This window comes from Centrocercus urophasianus, unplaced genomic scaffold (assembly GCF_019232065.1).
Source record: "Centrocercus urophasianus isolate 14NV4802_14NV808 unplaced genomic scaffold, USGS_Curo_1.0 seq_9, whole genome shotgun sequence".
Lineage (NCBI taxonomy): Eukaryota > Metazoa > Chordata > Aves > Galliformes > Phasianidae > Centrocercus > Centrocercus urophasianus.
The window spans coordinates 29,393,607-29,415,684 of NW_024885532.1; the positions used below are offsets into that span (position 1 = coordinate 29,393,607).

The 22,078-nt window shown below is 36.4% G+C and overlaps 1 protein-coding gene across 2 annotated transcripts in view; it reads right to left on the reverse strand.

The window, feature by feature from the left end:
- Positions 1-1,900: 1,900 nt before the first annotated feature.
- The window catches only part of B3GLCT (beta 3-glucosyltransferase), a 46,961-nt gene continuing 26,783 nt past the window's right edge, over positions 1,901-22,078 (reverse strand). Inside the window, exons 8-16 of one of the 2 annotated variants that reach the window (XM_042839127.1) lie at positions 21,960-22,023; positions 16,586-16,717; positions 15,580-15,649; positions 11,124-11,237; positions 9,389-9,488; positions 8,299-8,418; positions 6,446-6,590; positions 2,984-3,189; positions 1,901-2,619 (exon numbers count right to left, since the gene is read on the reverse strand). In XM_042839127.1, coding sequence (XP_042695061.1) covers positions 3,022-3,189; positions 6,446-6,590; positions 8,299-8,418; positions 9,389-9,488; positions 11,124-11,237; positions 15,580-15,649; positions 16,586-16,717; positions 21,960-22,023 — 913 coding nt within the window. In that variant the 3' untranslated portion in view covers positions 1,901-2,619; positions 2,984-3,021. Of the gene's footprint in view, positions 3,190-6,445; positions 6,591-8,298; positions 8,419-9,388; positions 9,489-11,123; positions 11,238-15,579; positions 15,650-16,585; positions 16,718-21,959; positions 22,024-22,078 lie in introns of both variants that reach the window. The other variant, XM_042839126.1, reaches the window with a different exon arrangement.

A 22,078-nucleotide genomic window follows, 5' to 3' on the forward strand; every position in this document is an offset into this window, starting at 1 on the left:
TAACCCCACCAATACCAAAAACACTTGAAGGAAGAGGTGCAGTGAGTGTGGGCCAGGCTCTTTTCCGTGGAGGCTGGGACAAAAGGCCATGGGTACAAGCTGGAAAACAGGCGGTTCCATCTGAACACCAGGAGCACTTCTGTGCTGTGCAGTCATACAGCACTGGCACAGGCTGCCCAGAGGCAGCAGGGTCTCCTCCTTAGAGACCTTCCAAAGCTGCCTGGACATGGCCCTGGGCACCCTGCTCTGGGTGCAGGGCAGTGGATCAGATGTTCTTCAGAGGCACTTTCCAACCTCAACCAGCCTGCAATGCTATGAAACATTGAATTCATAGCCTTCATTCTCAAATTCAGTCCATGGTGGAACTCAAACTCTTCATCACTCATCTTTTCCTGCTATGTTAAGTACATCAATATTGCAAGATAGATTGTTTTGGGCTCCTGAACACAAATTATCAAAACCAATGTTTGTTTTTTGTGTGTGTGTGTGTTATGAACACATTCAAAGCAAACAGTTAATAATGATTCCAAGTTGTTTTTGTTTGTTTCTTTTCACAACACAGTTCTAGAACTTCATGTAATCAACTCTGCTGCTCCATTTTAATGTCTGCTATAAACGCAGTTTGTGAATTTCATTTCTCTTGCTTTTCTTTGACGTTGTAACACTTACGTTCCTCTTGGTTTTCCTGAAAAACAGTATTACTGTTCAGGCTCATTACAGCCCAGTTTTATCTTTAGATTTCCAATGGTAACAGTCTTGTTGAGTCTACTAAAACTAAACTCAATACAGAAGGTTTCACATTTTGTTTTCAGAAACTGGGTTCCTCTGCTTGAAAAAGAAAAAAAAAAACAACTACATTTAGTTCTTGGGATAAAGGGTCACTTTTGTCATATTGCTGTCTGCACATTATTACTTACATCTCAAAAATTAGAAAGTGTTGGGGATGGGATGCTCAGCAAATTACCGCTTCATTGTCTTCAAAACCACAAAGACTGGAATCACAATTTTTATGCTTGGTAATACGTCTGGAATCATTGCAACAAAGCTCAGAGCTAACAGCAACAGAAAATGAAATGAAGTTTATGAGTTGCTAATGTATTTATCACATCAGATGAATAAGTCCGTGTAGCTAAGCAGTGAACGAATACCAATCTTTAAGTAAGACAGAAGCATACAAGTGCAACACAGCATGGATCCAAAAACTGTCAGCTTTGCCTGACTATTCATCCTCTACAGGGCCCAAGAAGTATGAAATATCACCAGTTTGAGGCAGGAGTTGATTGGACTATATGGAAAGACCTTTGGAGAACACAATGATACATAATTGTGCAGAGAATTTTGTGATATCATTAAGATTCCCAATTTCATGAGGACTCCAATAGAAAAGCATTTTTAATTTGCACAAAAATAGGGAAGAAAATTAACTTCAAAGGGAAGCATGTAAGGTCAGAATATGAAAACAAAAAAACCCAAACTGTTTAAACATTTTTTTAGCACAACTGACCACAGAATATCATTCAGCTGATAAACTTATGGCAAAGGGTCTGAAGAATCCCATACTCTTCTTTTTGTAAGGAGGAAGAAGGCACAAAAGGTTAGACAAGAATGCTTTTATTCCGCTTTCAGCTCTCACAGTTCTAAACAGTAAACACAATTGACAATACATCCACGGTGCCAGAGAACACAGCCCTGGTATCAGTAAATGTCTACTGTTTAAGGCACTGATAGTGGGAAGAAAAAAATACATAACATGGATCTCTCCTATGTAATCAGTACATGAATCTGTTAGGAATATGTGCTTGCTATTCAAATGCTTAAAATACCACAAGCTACATTCACAAACAAGTGTTTCTACAACTTCAGTAACTGGAATCAGTGGCTCCCCTATTTGGACATACTTTGCATTACTTTGGAATGGAACCAATTTCTAACCTACCAAAAACCAAAGCAAAACCACAAATGACCTCAGCAGTATGGCTTTAAGACCCTGTATTTGGTTACAATATACCAAGTGAAGTTAAGTAACAGCATACAAGTGTCATATACTGTTCCCTTAAAAGTTTTGCAGTATAAAAATTAGTTTAAAACACACTGAAGCCAGTTTTTGTACAAACATTTCTACAAAACTGAATTACTCAAAGAAAACAATGAAGAACAATTAAATATGAATCAGTTTTTACATACTGTAAGCACAAAATTACTTATCTTGATGATATAAATTAGGAACACTGCAAACTTTTTAAAGCTGTCATCCATGTACTATGGAAACACGCACATCAGCAACAGTGAAGCGACAGATCTTCAAAAATCCTTAAGTCCCATTTATACTTGCCAAAGAGTTACACCACGATTTAGGTTTCTAGAGGAGCTACAGTGACCTCCCGTGGCCGCTTCGGAAATCCCAGTTCTTTAGAAGGTGACATTGTCAGAAATTCTGATGAACTTAAAGGTACACGAGCAGCTCACACTTGGTCCACCAGGAACCTCCAGTTTCCAATTGAAATGAGCACAAAGGAGCACAAAGCTTTCAAACAATCCAGCTCCTGGTCACAGAAATAAAGTCCTGTCTCCTCTCTCATTCACCAGAAACCTCTTCAGAACAGTTGAGAGAACTGTTTCCTGAAGGTCAATCAGACACAATGTTCAATGGGCATTTAACAGATATTCAACATTAAGCTCCCAAATAAAGAACTGCAGCTTTTGCAAGAGCAAATGAAGGAAATGCAAATGGATGCTGTATCATTCACAGACCAAAACAGAATGCAGACAAAGTAGTGTGTGTCTGAATGTGTGGCAAGTTCACGGATGTATAAAGCTCTAAGATATTTAAAAAGAAACCAAGCATAACAAAACAATCCACAAGTTGATTACAAGCCTTCATCCACTGCTCTGAAGTAACGGGAACAAAACATTCTCTGCTATGTCACAAAAAGATCATCAGTATAAGAACGACACAAAAATCACAGTAGTGACTGCCTCTCACCTGCAGTACGTTAATTGATACTTTAATTCTTCTCCTTCTTATAAGTCCTCTCTGTTAAATTCAACTTTCTTTCCATTAAGTGCCTCTTCTGTGTTTGGTGCCAGCCATGTGAAATACACCTTCACTGGATCAATATTCCAGTGTTTGTGAAATGACACTGGAATCTGGTGAGAAAGGTAGTCTTTGGGGTAGTCCATTGGCCGTGCCTAAGAAGGAAGAACAAACCAAAGCCATTTGTACTCAACAAGGAATCATAGAATCTCGAGGTTGGAAAGGACCTACAAGATCATCTAGTCCAACATCCTCTCATTACTCTTGCTACCACAAGCTTCTAAAGAAGAAGTATATAATCAGAGAGTACCACCATTCAGTGGCCTCTGTATCACAACAAATATAAAAATATACAGGGTAACAACAGAGGTTATTTTATATCATTCTGTAAAATTATAGGTGTTAGTTTAGACCTCGTGCACTGCAGTCGTCATGCTATGAAGTACACTGGAATTAACCGTGTCCTATTTCTCAGGGTGAAATGGCCACCACCTATGAATGCAAGCAGTGAGCAGCACTGTTTGTGTCACACCTGTTTAAATACATTGTTTGTGTCCAATAATAAGAAAATCATTGTATGCAGTATTGTCTTTCTTCTCCTCCTCCTGAGAGATGCTAACCCTGGCACTGTGACTGTAGGATCCCAAATACAGCTGCTGGAATGTATGCAGTTTTATGACAGGGAAAGACTACTAAAGGCAAGAAATATTATGGTGCCAGAAAACTGCATTATTCTTTATTGGGTTGTATCAGAAGAGACAGAATTACAACAAACTCTCATGATGCAGCTCAATTTTAACGTGCCAAGCATGTTTCATCTCATCTGACAATTTAATGGCATGTAAGTGCATCTCTATATAAAAAAAGCCTGCTCTGCAGTGATCTGTGGTAAAATAACTATTTTTTTTTTAGAGAAATGCAGTAAAGACATTCAGAACTTTATTCAGGAAGCACTTCGTGTTAGTAAATATTTTTTAATATGCGGGAAGATGCATTCGCTTTTTCTTCAGGTACAAGACAAAAGAAGAAAATTGGGTGGTTAGGACACTGAATCAATGATTTGATGCCTAAGCTCATAACTGACCGAATACCGTACATTTCAGCCTCTTGATGGCTGAAGTAATGAATTCTATGGGCAGCATTCTTCCAGCCCTTTCCTATACGCTCCAGGCACAAAATCAGTAAAGAAAATGCTGACATTAAGAAATCTGAGTATGTGTTTTTGACACACAGACTGTTTATTAAAAAAAGAAATCCAGCTGTACGACCAAGAAGGACCCCCAAAATAATTTTCTAGTTGTCACAAAAATCCAGTTCTGGCTTCTTTGCTTTAACAATATTTGTCACAGAACAGTGGGAATCAGCACACTCAAAACTCAAAACTGGAGTTCTTTTCTCAGACTTCATCTTTGTTAAAGGCACACTAAATTAGGATTTGTTGTAAGAGATGGTAAAAATGAATTACAATTCAAGTGTAATTCTCTGCAAACCACTAGGGTTTCACTTTCTAAGTGAATCAGTAATCAAGTGCACATTATTAAGGATTACAAATAAGTGCTTTGTTTTGTTCTTTAAGTGCCACTCCTACACATCTGTGAGATGAGCTCTAGTTTTTCAATCTCTCATTTGAAAAAAAAAAAAATAAAACCCCTGTATAGGAAACCCCCCAAACTTCCACAAGCAAATTATTTTATAATTTTGCTGATTAAGATGCATTACTTGCTTTCTTTCATATTTATACTGAAAGAAGTGATGATAAAATAAAGCAGAAAAAGAAATCAGTATATTTCTTGGTCAGGGAATTAAAATTCTGAATGGAGCATCCTTGTCTTCCCACTCCTCTAAACAGTAAATATAATCAGGAAAAAATGTCAATGTGGGGAACACTGATAATTTAGTTAGCTAACTTCCTCTCTGACCCTGGCAGCTGCTTTGAATTACTTGGTACTCTACTAATTTTCAATCAGCCTTTCAACTTAATCTTGGTTTATATTCAACAACACCAATCTTTCCAAATTTTAAGCAGATGAACATCTGAGAAACATCCGGCACTACACTGACTTAAATGCTGATTTTTTAAAAGAAGGGTTTACACAGTTTGGAAAAATCACAAGTGCTTCTTCACTCTTGTACCATGGGAGGAAAGAAAATTATTTATTTGTTCCATGACTCAGCATACCTCACTGGGACTTGGTGCATTCTGTTTTCCATTGTCATGTTACAGATACATTGTTAACTATTCTTGACAGCGGATTCAAATCTATTCCAATCCCATTCTCCCTAACTGGAGATACACTTAACAGGAAAATTGTGATTTGTGACCTATTTTTCCCTTGTGTTGGCATAGATCAATTTATCAGAAGATATTTGTACCATTCCTCTGAATCTGCCATCAAAGCAACAGCTGGAGGAACATTTCTACATATATTCATATAGATTCAGTAATAAGTGGATTCAGAATAATAAATGCTGGATCAGTAGAAAAATTCCAATACCTACAGGGAGCCTATAAACAGGAGGGGAATCAACTCTTTGAAAGGATAGGTAACAGCAGGACAAGGGGAAATGGTTTTAAGTTGAAGCAGAAAAGATTTAGGTTGGATACCAGGGGGAAGCTCTTTACAGAGTGGTGAGGTGCTGGCACAGGCTGCCCAGAGAGGCTGTGGATGCCCCGTCCCTGGAGGTGTTCAAGGCCAGGTTGGATGGGGCCCTGGGCAGCCTGGTCTAAATGTGGAGGTTGGTGGCCCTGCATGTGGTGGGGGGGGTTGGAGATTCATGATCCTTGAGGTCCCTTCCAACCCTGGCCATTCTGTGATTCTGTGATTGGAGTAAGCAGAGAAAATAAATTCCCTGAAAAATTTCACTATCAAGTCTCTATTTCCTGAAGAAAAGAAATTTTCAGTGTTGTGTTTTGTTTAGTTTTCTGAGCTTCTTTTTTTTCCCAGTTAGGCTGTGCATACCCCCTTCCTGGAAGCATTCAAGGCCAGGCTGGATGGGGCTTTGAGCAACCTGGTCTAGAGGGAGGTGTCCCTGCCTATAGCAGGGGGTTGGAACTAGTTGGTCTTAAATGTCCCTTCTAACCCAAACCATTCTACGATTCTACGACATACCACAAGTATTCAAAGCATGTGGCAACTCATTCTATTTGTTTTTCAAAGGGCTCACCTCTGTTACAGAGTAAACAAAATATCCTATGAACTGCTATAAACTTATAAACAATTACTGTACATGTAATAATTCATGCTTTGAATTGCTGGTCAAATGTTCCAGAGAGAAGTGAGTTGTTGTAGCAGCATTTTGGTTATGATTATTACACATTGGTCCACTTGCTAATATTTATGAGTCTTATTTTATGCATACCATTAAAAGAACAAAACATGTTTTAAGCACTAGTAAAAACAACATTCTGACCTGATGGAATAGCGGGCTGTGTGTTATAGGGATTCCCAAGCCACTGAAACACATCCCCAGGACCATATCATCAGGTGCATCCATGCTGTAACACCGGCACTTACTAGCAAGCAGCCTCTGAACAGCTGTTCTACTGAAAACCATCCTGAGGAGGAGAAAAGAACAAAAAAAAAGCAAACAAAAAGCATTGTGCAGTAAGTACTAAAGTAACAAAATGACTTAAAATGATTAAGTTGCTAACTGATGTAAAGTTGCAAGACAACACATAGCCCTCCAATGCAACTTATCTGGAATTTGAGGATTTGAGAAGTCATTACTGGTAAGTAATGCAAAAGGCATTTTCTGAAAGATAATTACTCCACATAATGAAAACTAATTATGCTGCTATTCCAACCATTACTTAGCTAGCCTTCATTTTTTACCACTGACAATTACTCCTACATTTCATCAGGATTTTAAAGGGATATTCTCTTCTATCTTATTCTAATATATTTTCTGGTTAGTTCTCATATAAACAAAAAAAGAAGAACTCTAAACCTCAACTGTCATTCCCTGAACCCTTTGCTATACTGAGTTCTCTCCATAAAGAAAAAATGTTCCTTGAAGCTATATGAAAGGCTTCTTGTTTCTTTCTTGCTCATCTAACAAGAGCCTGGAGCCTGTAGGTTATTATCACTAAAATAAGCCTCCAATAGACCAGAAGCATGATGCTGTCTTAAATTCAGCAGCAGAGGGAATACTTTTGTAGAGCATTCCACGACTGTTTTTTCTGAGGTTACATCATTCAGTTAGCCCAGTACAGGGTGCTCTAACTATTACAGATCACACTCCAGAAATTCAAGCTTCAAATCTGCTACACAGCTTCATGAGTTCATTCACTTTATGACCAACAAGATGCAAGGTATATTTCTTAGCTCAAGAATATACACTATTTAAACAAGATTTTATAGAACTAAGCAAAACAATTAGGGAGCTTACTTAATTTTTTATTTTATTCAGTCGTTCCTTATTTAGCCATTAATTTTCACATGAAATGATGCTAAGGGCAAGCAAAAGACACGACTTGCTTTAGACACACAAGATGCTTCTTACGATGGTTCTCAGTGTAATACAAGCCAAACTGAAATACCACATAAATGTTAATTTAAACCAATTTCTACACACAATCACAGCGGTCCATATTTCTCATGCATGGGCTTAACCCACAATGCACTTTCTAGAAGACTTTTTTATCAGGAAAGAATATAAGATTCCTTCCTCATCTATCTCTCCATAAATGACTGCATGAATTTAAAAATCACCAGCGGTTTTACTTTTTACCCATGCTTGGATAAAGACAAAAAACAAGAAAAGAGCAGTTTCACTGCAGCAATCTGTATCATTCAATGTGCTTCTTTAGGTTCTCCTTAAACTCCACCACAGTTCAGATCAGAAGCAAACTCTTTTAGGGAAACATCCCAGCAGTCTCTGCTGACAATACTTTGAATCACACAGATGTTCTGTGTGTGCGCAGAATGAATTCTGTCAGATGAATCAATGCAGCATGATGTGCATCAAAACATGTGGTGCTGATAATTGGTAACGGGCACACAAGTTCACAGGAGCAATCAAACCAAAACAAACCCCCTTAAACATGCGTGGTCCTCAGCACCAACCACTTTGCTCTAGAAATCTGTTCCTGCTGAGCTGCACAACTTACTGTAACAAACATTTGGGTCTTTGAGCATCACTGCTTTTTAATTGCACTAGGAAACTTTACTGATTCTGCTGCAACTGATTTGTACTGTAATTCAAAACATTAGCATTCAAACCAGGAACTAATGTAGATCTCAGCAGGAGCTGAAACAAATTACCCTCCTCCTCCAGTGATATAACTATATCCTCCTGTTCCCAAGCCGTAACCATAACGCTCTCCAAGAAATACTGGTTCATTTGGGTCATAGCAGCTGAGCAGTTTTCGGAGTCTGGAGATACTGAAAGAGGAAAATCCGTCAAAGAGAAAAAAAATAAACCATAAAGACATTTATTTCAAAAATGACATTGCTAGCCTAAGTGGTATTCTAGCAAACAGCAAAAACATGATCGGAGAAAATCCAAACATTCTACAGAAAGCAGAGATACAAACTTTTAAACAGAAATTTACAATGGGCTATTTACTATGAGATATGACTGCTGCGTTTGCTCAAATCAATCAATGAATCAATTAGTTAAAATATGTTTTTCTCAATTCAGTCCCATGAAGAAAACGTGTAATTCTTTTTTCCCTCAAATCATAATAAGAACTTTGCAAATAATCATTTTAGCCCAGGCATCAGGAGACAATAAAACAAGTTTTAATTATTACAAACACTGCTTTTTGTACAGTTACAGCCTCTTCCAAATTCTCCTTCTTTTGCAATTTAATGTGAAGTATTCCTTGAACCACTGATTCTGATGCTCATGACAACGTGATCCTGATTGCTGATCAACATGCCTTGTTTTTCTTATACTGCAGTGTCAGTTTTCAGGTAAATGGGATCTCATTTCCTAACAAAGTCAAGTCCCTGAATACAGTCCTGGGTGGCTCTGACAAATGACCATGTAACCTTCTGACTCTTTTATGCAAGGAACACAAGCTGAAAAAGTGGACTGCAAATTACTAAAGCCAATCAACTCATACATGCCTACGCTGAAGAATCACAGCAGGTGACCTTATCATATTGAGACTACAGGATTAGATAGTAACACTATGCATAGCTTTTATTAAATCACAAGTTTACACTTTTTTAAATATCGATCCAGGAATGCTGAGCAAAAAGTGACAATTTTATTCCTGGAAACTATATAAAGCTAAATGTAACAAATGAAAAAGCTGTATATCTTAAATACAGGAAAAGAGACAAATATTGCTAAAATTCCTACCAACATCAACAGCAGTAATCCCTGAAATACTGTAACTTGTACCTTATCAGTGTGTCATCATCCACTATGACTAACCATGGAGTTCTGGGAGAGCTATGATTCAAATACCTTTCCAAAATGGCAAAAGTTTTCCCACAGTGACCTAGAGGGAAAGGAATAACAGAACATATACATTTAAATATCATGACATTTCATAAAAGTCAATCATTACTGAATTAAGAGTGCTCACTGGACTAAAACATTTTGGAAATGACTAGAAAAATATCTGAGATACAAGCTTAAATTATCTGCTTCATTACACTGAATGGTGTTTGCACAAATGGTCATTGCTTTCTATGCAAGAACAAAATTTTGAAGCACGCTTTAATATGAACAGTCTTTGAATAATGAAAACCTGGAAAACAAGCTACATTCTAGTTACCCTATTAACATATTGGACAACTCGGGGCAAACTGCTACTCTTAATTTCTGACACTAAAAAAAAAATGAAGAGATGATGATAGATATTCCTTCTGCAAAGTACTCTGAGATATTTTCTGAATACTTCATAATGCATCAGGTCTATTGCACGTCAACACTCATGCCTACATTGATCTACTGTGCTGCAGCTCAGGTTCTGATAACTTCCTCTGAAGAGAGATCTTAACACTCAATGTAAGATTACAGTAAAACTGAAAGGTAAAACCCTTTAGTAGGTTTTAAAAGGTGAAAAGTCTTTATAATGAGCAGGACAAAAAAAACAACTTCAGACTTATATGGAATCTTTTTTACACCTCAGAAAAATCCAACTGAAAACAGTCTTTAAGCATCTAGATTACAGATCAGTATTGTGTATTGCTATCAATACTAGGGTTACAAGCAAGCTAACCCTTCCTACTAAGGAAGGATGAAATATTATAATTGAAGCTACTTTCAGTTAAAATATTTTGGAAAAAAAAAAAAAAACAATACTAACTTGCTGCTGAAGAGATAAGGAAATCCTGCCTTCGCTGATTTTGTGAAAATACAAACTTAATGCAGACTGATACACAAGTATTTACAAAATTAAATCCAAGATTTCTGTATAACATTCCACAAAAGATGCAAAAACAATACTGGAGCAAATTCAGAACAGTTTACTTTGTTCAGAAGGCCAGTAGACCAAAGGTCCTAGAGTTACACGATGATGCTTAAAGGTCATACAATATGCCTAAAAGCAATGGAAGAAGAAACCCAAAAACCTGAAGCCATCATATCACAGCCTTTTTTTTCTCTATTCGAACACAAAGCAAATGAGCACTCTAAACTCACATTTGTCATAAAGAAAGAAAAAAACTTCCAAAGTTAACATTTCTTTTTTGTGCCTAAATACAGGCATATTAGACACAAGCATATAACGTTTGAATACCATACAGTAAGTAGTTCACATTCAGTAACCATTTGGTCTGAGTTTGGTTCTGTCACAGATCCATGATGCACTACAGCAATTAATCTTAGGCCCAGCATCATAACACCAATTCCTGTCTCTTTCAGTAAATCTGCATGCCTTTTTATTACATTTACAAGTATTCAGTTTTCTACTCAAAAAATACAATAATCACAGGTGACCTGTACTCTCCAACCTTTTCCTGTGTGGAAGTAGTATTCTTTTAGTTTTAGATGCAGGAACATGTTACTGAAGTAAGTATGCATGAAATATATGCATTGTCCTGAAAACATACAACCTTTACACAGTTACTTGGGACAAACTGCCAACAAGTCAGACAAACTGCCAACAAGAGGTAAGTCAACAACTTACCTCTTTCAGTATTCGGTACACCTAAATCTACAGTAGGAATGGAGATGTCTCTGTAATCACTGTAGTATTCAATAAGTGCAGCTTCTCTTTCCCAAGTCTGCTTTACAACTGGTACTGCAAAACAGTTGTTGACATTGAAATATAAGTAACTGCTAAACTGAAATGTTTATGTCCCTGTTAACCGACACATTCAATCACACTGTCACGAAAATAATGTTTCAAGTACAGCATGATGGCTGCAAACATTCACTCTTTTTTCTTTCCTACAGTATTTAAGGAAACCGATTTACATTTTCATGAAAGCCAGCCAGGACAATTTTATCTACGCTATAACAAAATTTCTTTAAAATATGTCTGTAGTTTCATTCACATGACACTGAGGACTGTGATGTTTACATTTGTATTCGAAAGTATGGAATTCATTATTCTTACCCTTGCTATGTTGGACTTGTATCACACATCTATTACAGATCAATCACTCTTCCAGTATTGAAAATGTTACATTTTAGAAACAACACATCCAACTGCACAGCATACAAAATATTCTGAATCATGAACAGACCAAATGCATCTTTTGAAATGCCTCACTCGTGCCATATACACAGTGTTTGTCAGCAATGCAACGTTAATGCTCAAAAGCACCTGTCTCCAGAGTCACATTCACAGAAGAACATTTCTGATATCACACAATCAGCTTGTAGCCCTTGGAGATTCTATTCAAAGGAGGACTGTTTAACACTTGTCTGTAAGAGCAATCCTTTTCTTATTAGTTTGCCATTTGACATGAATATAATAAATACTTCGAGTAGATATACAGAATTCTAGTGATTACTCTACAAATGTTTCAACAGTGTCAGCCCCAAACAGTCAGACAGTTGGACTAGATGAAATTTTTAAGTTCCTTCTAACTAGAACTATTGTATTTTCTGAAGTTAATAAATTATGAGTAACATTAAAAGAAAAAGAAAACCCACCAGCAAGCAGAATGGTAGGCACACCTGCAGGATGTTTGGAAGAAAACGATCAGATTAATATCAATGATCTTTCTTTCACTTTAAAAATGAAGTGGGCAGGCCTAAGGTGAGCAGCCACTCTAAAACAACATGCATTTTGTTCTCCTTGTTCATTTTGCCCTGTGCATTTTGACACCACCCACCAAATCTCATTAGCAGCAGCTCGTTATCTGTATCTGTATCTATGGTTATCTGTGGTTGCTAAAGACCCAAATCCTACACGTTTTTCAGAGGTAAAATTTAAGTTATTCCTCACACTCAAAAAATTATATTCCTACTAGGAGGAAATATTTACATGAATTCCTTTTGCTGCTATTTAACTTTGATGTCTGTGAATAACTGATTTTAGCCCCCTGCTGGAACTGCTCTTCACCTAAATGCCTGCTGCCCACCTAGTTGCTTGCTTCCCTCTAATCCCATCACATAAGGGTTAACTGTAGGATTCCTGATTGATCAACTCTCAGCTGGGTGACATTAGAATGAATTAAAGGGTGCCTGGTAGGATAGAGTAGGAAGAACACAACTCACTAATAGAAAAAGTTGCAAATTTGGTGCAATTCTACTTCTGGAACAATGTGTAGATAGTACTGCTTTTAAAGGTTTTACATAAAATTGCAAGCAATTTTTGAATTAAAAATCCATAGGGAATTATGCACAAAAAAATATGTTCATGCAATGTTACAGGGGAGTTCTGAAGTGCAAATTCAGGAATTTCACAATACTCTTCTTCTCCTGTGTACTAAAAATTGTATCAGATCATGTAAATACTGCATAATCATGAATTAGTTGGCAGAAAATGCCATGTAATCTTTTTTTTTTCCAATTAGAATAAAAAAACAAGTTGGCAAGAAACGATTTTTGAATTTTGTGAAAAAGTTCCGTTTCAAAAAAATTGATTCTTGCAAGAACAAAAGCAGAAAGTTTCCAGAAAACCAAGCCACCAAATTAGAAGTATCACAGAAATTCATCATGCTTCCAATCTTCACCGGGTAGCAGAAACACACCTGTAAGGGCATTTTTACTCTTCCCCAGCCAAGGAACTAAACCTCAGTACAAATACAAAGAACTATTTACTACTGGAGATGGAGTCTCTCAGCTTCCTTGGTGGAATCCCCCCTTCTTTGCATGACTGAAAAAAGAGTTCAGTGAAGCAGAGACCTGAGTCTCACCACAGTTAAATGGCCTAATAAGGGAGCTAAAAGCTCAAGCACTGTTCTCTTTTCCTTCCTAGTTTTAATGGAAATGTCACCATACAGACTAATGCCTAAACTGAATCCCTCAATCACTTCCAATTTCTAACAGCTCATTTTCTAAACAAAGAACAGAAATCTGAAAATTTCTGACCAACTACTGATACAAATAGTTATTATCTAGTACTAATGATCACATGGCAGGCATAACTCCACACTACAGAGAGATTAACAGGTCAGTTCCAAGCTCTTTATCTGAGTGTGCCACTTTTAGAACACTGTTCCTGCCCTGAAATCTTCCTATATTACCATTTATAGTATGCGTTGGGAGAGCTCTATCTGAAGTCAATTCTTGAACTGCTTTTGCACATCAAATACTAAACCTTCCTGCTGCACTAATGTAGATTTTGGCATACAATAAAAAATGACTTACCAGGTAAAAGGAGCTCTCTGAAGCTGGCATCCACTAATCTTTCAAAATCTTGAGTAAGATTATCCTCTATTGCATAACACTGGAAACTGTGAGGAAAGTTCAAGAATTTTCCTCAGTCTTTAACTGCTGCTTCTTGGAAGATTATTATGCTATCTTTTTGAAGCTTTATTTTTCTTTTTGACTTTCTAGTTTTGCTTTGTTTCATTTCAATATTAATGCAAGAAATTAAACATGGATCCAGAAAGGAGAAGTCTTCAGTGAACTCCAATTACAGGACAGTCAATTTTGTTCTGTCAAAAGCTACTTGCTGAAGATCTCCGAAAGACTAGTATAAAATAGTGGAATAGGGCCTTCATCAAGTGCAGTAACAACACCAAGAAAAGAATTACATAAATCTTATCCTGAAGGAAAAAACAACACTTGGAAAATAATCTAAATCTTAAAATGGCAGAATCTACCATTTCGGATACATTAGCAAACAGGGATTTAGTTACAAAAGGAGCTTTAATCTTTTTCCTATCCTCTGACATAAGATGAGGCAATCTCCCCTCTCCCCCCCCACCAAAATAGTACCAGTATTAGCCTTTTTTTTTTTTTTTAATAATAACAGTCACTTTAAATTAAACTTATGAACAAAGTATGCCAATGCTTACATATCTGTAGTATTCAAGGGCACATGTAATTCAAATATATCAATGGAAATAAATTATTTCCAATTTCTTTATTAACAAAATGTCTAGAAGTAAACTGGAATGGACTGTTAGGTGGCACCAAGCAGGCAGAATGCTTATTGTTAAACTGGAAAGGAAAATCCCAAGTCCACAAACTGTTATATACACTGATATATAACATATATAACATATACATATATATAATATATATAAAATATATATATATATATATTATATATTATATATTATATGTATTATATATATATACATATTATAACATTATATATATATTATATATATAACATATATATAATAAAGCTGAGCTTTATTATATATTATGTGAAGCTGGGTATCTCCACGTGTTTATTTTCCTTGTCTCTCAGAAAGAAGGTAAAACCCATTGAACTGATTTGGTGGAGCTTTGCTAGTTGGTTGGTTGTTTGATTACTGTTTTTGCCATGGATGTCATGGACATATTATCATGTTAACTATGTTGTAGAACATCCATTTCCAAATTAAACACTACAGCATTGTACACTTGACAGATTACTGATCCAGACTTTGACAAAGTATTATGTTGACCAGATTTTTACAAGAAAGAAAATATCCTATTTCAAGCACTATAAAAAGCCTGTTCTCATCACTGCTTAAAGTGATTAAAGCAATATAAGAGCACAAACTATCTTTTACTGGGGTGAAGGACAATACACAAGGTAGTACCAGAGGACAGAGCTTTCAGCTTGCTCTAATTTCTGAAGCAGTCACATGGGCCATTGCTAATACAAGGAACAGAACTAAACTGACTATCCAGGGGAGCACACTGAAGGGTGTTAAGAGTAGCAATATTAATATCGCTAATATCACTACAGCTCCAATTTCCACCACATAAACTAAGTTTATGCAAATTTTCAGTTCAGATACTCCATTTTAATATTGTCAACCAATCGCTAACGATGAAACACCAAATAACTTTGCCTTAAACATTCTGCAACCCACCTGCGGAACTCTGAAGTTTTCGTGCTTCCCAGTGGATTTTGCAAATATTTGGTCCAAGAGGTGCACAGACAGCACGTATCAGCTTGTTTTCTAAATATTAATTTCATAAACTATACTGTACAGAACTACTAACTTGACTAACCAACAACTTACTTCTGTCTCCATGAAATTTCCGACATGTTTTTACAGCAACAAAGATATCTTCCTTTTTTACTGGCTCTCCCTATTTGGATAGAACAAAAATGAAATTGCAGGCTCTGGCTTTAACAAATTTATAGGATATGTATGTCCATATATGTAATAGAACAGAAGATATATTTTCATTGCACACCATATCAAGTAGAATAGGATATTAGTAATGCATTTGAAACTAAATTTTTGTCTCTTGGCAAAAATTGGTTTTAAATTCCTAAAATAATATTAACTTTTTTCATTGATAAAATATTCTAACATGAACTAAACACCTATTGTTAGAAAAAGAAAATGAACTGTTGCATTAAGAATGATTCATCTGAAAAAAGAAGTTTCCTTAACTTCTCTGAAATTAAAATAATCACTATGAGAAACTTAACGCTTCTCTGATATTCCTAAAAAGAAACTTGAAGTCTACACACTACAAATCTGAATTTCCTCATCTCTAAAATAAAAATGTTTAATCACCCTATTGGTTTCCCTTTTGGAAACCAGATAATCTAGAATTTTGCTGTCCTAGAATCATCGAACACTTATTCTCCTCTGGTGAGTTAACCCATGACATCATAAATGCATTCTCCTAGAGATGGAAGCAATAGGCTTTACATCAATGCTGTGTTACATTTTATCTTTAGCCTAAACAAGACTAAATTTCCCATCTGTGGAAAAAGAAAAATCTGTACTTCAGTATCTCAGAGAAATATACAGAGAATTATTTTAGAGATCATAAGCTGCTCAACCACTGTGGTAAAAAGACCAATTAAAGTATGTATGATATTTGTTTGTCAGGAAATATCCTGTGCTCTACAAGTCTGAAAATAACTATAAATACCTACCACAACAAACCTTTTTTTTTGTTTATTGGAAAATATTCTTTCACGGTTTGAGATATTTTAAAACCAATGTTACTAATTTATTAAGAACTGTTCCTTTACTAAGCAAGTGATATTTAAAATGAGGTACTTACACAAAGTGGAAGAAAGTTACTGAATGTTGTTGCACACTGATCAACCCTATCTGAGTTCACATCACCTGTACAGAATTCAGGCACTGGAGTAAGATGTGGTCCATCCCCTTTCTGCCAAATATACAGGGCAATCTAACAAAATGGAAGACATTCATATCAGTAATGAAAACTGGATTAGCATTCTCAAGGCTTACAAAGAAATCATACTACAAGATAAAATCAAAAGATAAAATGGAAAATATCAGATGACGCAGATGATTCGTGTCCTAGTTGATTTAATAGCTGGATACCTTACCTTTTGCTCACATTTCTACAGCTAACATCTAATTATTTTTTGCTATAACAGAAATTCTATAGATACTCAACTTTTGAAGGATTTAGTTAGGTTCATTTATTCAAGTATGCCAAAAGAACCAATCTTTTCCTTTTGTAAGAAAAAGCAGAATTAATATTTGCACCTTCCTTTGAATTAAACTTTACTGCTCTTTTCAAACTACTTTCATGATTTGGAATAGGTAGGTCTAGTTCTATAGGAATATGGAGCACTTCTCAACTTTTCAAAATAGATGCATTCTCTGCTGATAATTTAAAGTGCTTGAAATCAGCAATGAAACTCAGAAAATGTAAAATACATTGAAGGATAATGTAACGGGTATTCTACACTACACCAGATTCTTGTCCATTTTAAATTCAACAACCAAAAAATCCCCGCAGAAACGTTCAGAGAAAGGGGAAGAACCGAATCAGTGATGTACGAACAAGGCGAAGCAACTCTTTGTGTTTACATTCATTTCATTAGTAATAAAATTTATAATATTTCAGTCTATATAGACTTGCTCAACATTTCTATTGCAAATCTTTCGGACTGCTTATAACTTTACCTGATTAAAAATACACAAAGAATAGTTACAGACTGGGTGCCCCCCAGACCACTTAAAAGATTAACTTCACATCATACAAAACAGTTCAAAAATTTGTTAGAGTTTCTAAAAGAAAAAGAAGTTTCTGAAAGGCAGAAAAGAGCACCTCATTAAGTATGGCTATTCAAAGCTTCTGACCTGTAGACGTACACTCCCAACTCTGAATTCTTAGTCTCTCTCAAAAATAGGTCAAGGATGTGGAAAAATGCTCCACGTGGTATGAGAGCTGCGTGAGCTCACAATGCAGAACTCTGGGACCCCGGTTTGCTTCCTCTTAACTAATTCCAAAATTACAGCTTTTAGTTTTCAAAAGGGACCCTATGCCAACAAATCATAAATATTCAGTGAAAGACACTCCACACTACCTCATGAAACTGAATTACTGTGCAAGAATTAAAATTTGTGGAATTAAAAGCATAGCAAAATGGAGCTTGACTCTAACCCCACTCTACCCTGTAACGGGTCTCCTTCAAGGCAGGAAAAATCCATCGTGGTTTCTACTTTCTGTTTCCAATGTTTTTTTTACAAATATTCCCAATAATTCTTGCATGAAAAGTAAGTATGTGTTTCACTGAAATATGAGACCAGACGCAGCACACAGAAAAGGCAATGAAAATGATCTCCTTTTCACTGTTTTATGCCTACTTGGGAAGTAAAAATCATTGGTTTTAAATATCCTCATGCAATGTAGTGGCTAGAAAGCAGATCCTCATTTCAGTCATTAAGTTGTTATCAAGAGAGTAAAATATTTCCTCCTGCCCAGTGTTTGGGAAGAACATGGTGCAAGCTAAGAAGAGCATTATGTATGGTCCAGACGTGCCCAGGTCATGCCCATGTCATCAAACCAGTCACAGACTTCTGATCTCAGTCTGACCAACAGTCAGAGTTACAGGATGGCTGAGGTGGAAAAGGAACTCTGGGGGACTCCTTGCCCAATCCTGCTCAAGCAAGGACACCCAGAGCAGGGTGGGGGCTTTAGAAGATCTCTAAGAAGGAAACTCCACAGCATCTCTGGGCAATCTGCCACTGTGCTCTGCCATTTACACAGGACACAAGTGTCTCCTGGTGTTCAGAGGGAACTTCCTGCGTGCCAGTTTGTGCCTATTGCCTCGTCCTGGCATTAAGCCAGACTAACACTGAAAAGAGCCTTGTTCTGGACTCTTAACGCTGTTCCTTCATGTATTTATGGAAATTGAGATCACTCTGAGCCTCCTCAGAGCAGAGCAGTCCCAGCTCTCTCAGCCTTTCCCCACAGAAGAGGAGTTCTAGTAGTTTCATCATCTTGGTGGCCTTTCATTGGACCCTTTCCAGTACGTCCTGGTCTCTTGCACTGGAAGCCCCAGAACTGTGCTCTAAAAGTAGCCTCACCAACACTGAGTAGAATGGAAGGATCATCTCCCTTGATCTGCTGGCAGTGCTTTGCCTAATGCAGTCAAAAATACTGTTAGCTTCCTTAGCAGCAAGGACACATTAATGACTCATGTTCAGCAAACTCAACATCCTCAGAAAACAAACAAACCCTAAAACCTACACACAGCTTTTTGGGAACTTAGCAGGAATGAAACAAAACTGCCAGATCATTACGTGCACAGCTTGCACTAGAGGCAGGTTTGAGAACAAAATCATATTCTTGAGAATTAAGCTTCTTAACAAGTTTTGGATAGCAAACAACTAGGGTACAATAACATACTAGCACAAGTAACTGATGGATTTTTTTAGAAGTTGCTGCTTGTAATTGCCATAATACAAATGCATTCAGATCATCACCAGTGCAAATTACTAGCCTTTACTTTACAGTTCTACAATTTAAATTACTGCATTTTTCCTTGTAATTGAAGGGATGCAGATGACTGGGAGCTGTGAATGTAAACTACCAGTGCTCAGCTGGCAGTGAATTGTTAAATCACTCTAGGTCAATGGCAGCTCTGTAGTTTGCAAATTCTTATTTCTCTAAGCCTCACTATTGTTAAGTGGTCTGTCTCTTTGCTGTTTTAGTAATGCTTTGGAAACGCATATGATTTTAGCATTATAGGTAAGTTTGACAGAGTACTAAAGGGATGGGCCCCTCTGTATGGAAGAAGATGAAAGCACAAGTAGCAGTTCAGCCATTAATGGTGGCTGGAGTAGAGGAGGACCATGGAAACAACACATAACACATACACACTTGTGTATGTTTCTTGCCTGCTCTTTACCACATCTCCAAAGTTATCTTTCTGCCTTGCCACTACAGTCACATTAGAGGATGTAAATGGTTCTAGATCCCATCTTGTAGCTGGAAGACTACATAACAACAGGAGATGGGATTTAGAAACACCTTCCAGTAATTCCACTGATCCAAACCTAAGCTAGTCATAATGAACATTTATCATGTGAACCAACAAAAAAGCAATGCTTCTGCTGCACAAAGAACATTTAAGAATTGTAAATTAATATTAACTATTCATGAAAGTTTATAACATGCTAAAATTTCCCACTGAATAATGCATTTTTGAATGAAAATCCTTAGACTAGTGTGGAACCATCATATTTCAGAAGTAAGAATAGACTGCCCTTTTGGTTATTGAACAAGATAACAGACTGCTCCTAAACCAATGGAAACATACATAAAATAAAAAGTTGAAGACAGTTTTAGCTCTAGATTAAATCTAATGTTACATATGCCAAAAAAATCTATTATTTGCTTCCAGTTTTGAATATCAGGACATATACCATGCATGCAATTACAAAATGTCTAACAAGAAATCTGCAAATGAACAACAGCATGACCATATTTGCAAAGTGGAAAGGGATATAAATATTATGGATATAAGAAATAAGGACTTAGGAAAGCAACAGGGTGAAAAAACTGACACAATGCACAGTAAAACACCAAGGACTAAAGGAGCACATTATCGGGACTTGTCAAACTAAAACAGGTCTTAAAACATTTATAATCCTTCGTAAATTTAAACAGTATACACAGTCACTAAAGATTGCAGATTATACTCTTTGATTTGTAGTCAATCTTGATTCATATAAGAAGCCTGTAGCAAGATAAAAATGATTTAAGAAGGAGAAGATGGTGATTTATAAAATAAATGAGCGGGAATGGAACTGTCTCCAGGGAGCTGTGAGTCTGTGCAGAAAGAATAACTACAGAGCTGAAGCAGGTTATCAACGGCAATAAATCTGAAAAGAAATATATGCAAAGAACTGTTAACAGAATAAGAAGGGGATGGAAATAATTTTTCAAGCCAAGTGATCAATTGTTTTTCATGAATTAATGTGTGGCACATAAAAGAAAAGTCTGCTAATGACTTTTTCTGATGACAGTATGTGCAAAGGCTTTGTGAGTGCTGAAGTAGACTAGAATATTAGGAATATCCAAGTGACTCTGAGGTAAGTTACAGAAACAGGATTAACAGTGTGAATTTAGCCTTGAATTTAGGAAAGAAAGGACTGAATTTAGGAAAGAAACAGCTTATTGCTGTTTCATATAACAAAATGGAAGTTGAGTGGGGTTCAATTGCTTTTGAGAAATACATGAGTCAAGGAGGGAAAACTATATGAAAGAACAGTATTGGCACAAAATCAAATTCATTTAAATACACTACTGATTTATACTCTATAAAATACAGTATAGATTTGTGTTGGAAATGAAAAGCCTTCTATTATAAAGATCTGGAAGAGCAACAGTAGTTTAATTTCCTTTCCATCTGGACCAGAGCCAAAATTTATAGCTGACTTTTAGGAGAGTATAAAAAAAATTACACTAATTCAACATTTCAGGTCCAAATTAGCAATCTTACTCCAGACTCATCCTATTCTTGCTCCATGGTTCAATCTGGTGACAAATACTAAACCCTGGGCTGCACAAACATTTTGAAGGCAGAAAATACAAAAAAGCAGCAGAGAAGGTAGCAATGACCTTTTTTCAGATCCCTTTTCCTTCCTTTCATACTCCCTTCAGTCAACTCATCTATTCTCCACTAGCTACCTTTCAAAACCATTAGCAGCCAAAGGCAATGAAATTTCTAAACTATCACACTGCAAATGTTGACACAATTTCGACTCCTGAAGCTACTTCAGCCCAAGTTCATCACACCTAATTCTAAGAATCTGATTTAGAAAGTAAATGAGGCTTGCCATTGTCTGAGTTATTATTTGTGCCAGTGTTTTACAAATTAGAAGCCACTCTGCCTCTCTACAGAACAAATCTTTGAAGATACCTCACTGTATACAACCATACATGCTATAAATGCAGTTTTATCATGAATTCTTCTATGCTTGAAACATAATGTTAAAGTATTATGTTATTATATTCTTAAAGCAAGGGAAAGAAACTAAACATGTTATTGCATTCAAAATTTTTATCAGTCTCTTATTTTCATTACGAATTTATCAGTACTCAAATATACAGATTTCATAGCTTTTTTTCTTTTTTACTTACATTGGAAGTACAGAACACTGCTTACCTCATGTTTTAAATCTATTGTAAAGTCTGACTTGAGTGGTTCACTTTTCAACTTAGTTGCAAGCCTGTACAATTAAAGATGAAGACATTTACTCTCTTCAGAAAGCATATTAAAAAAAT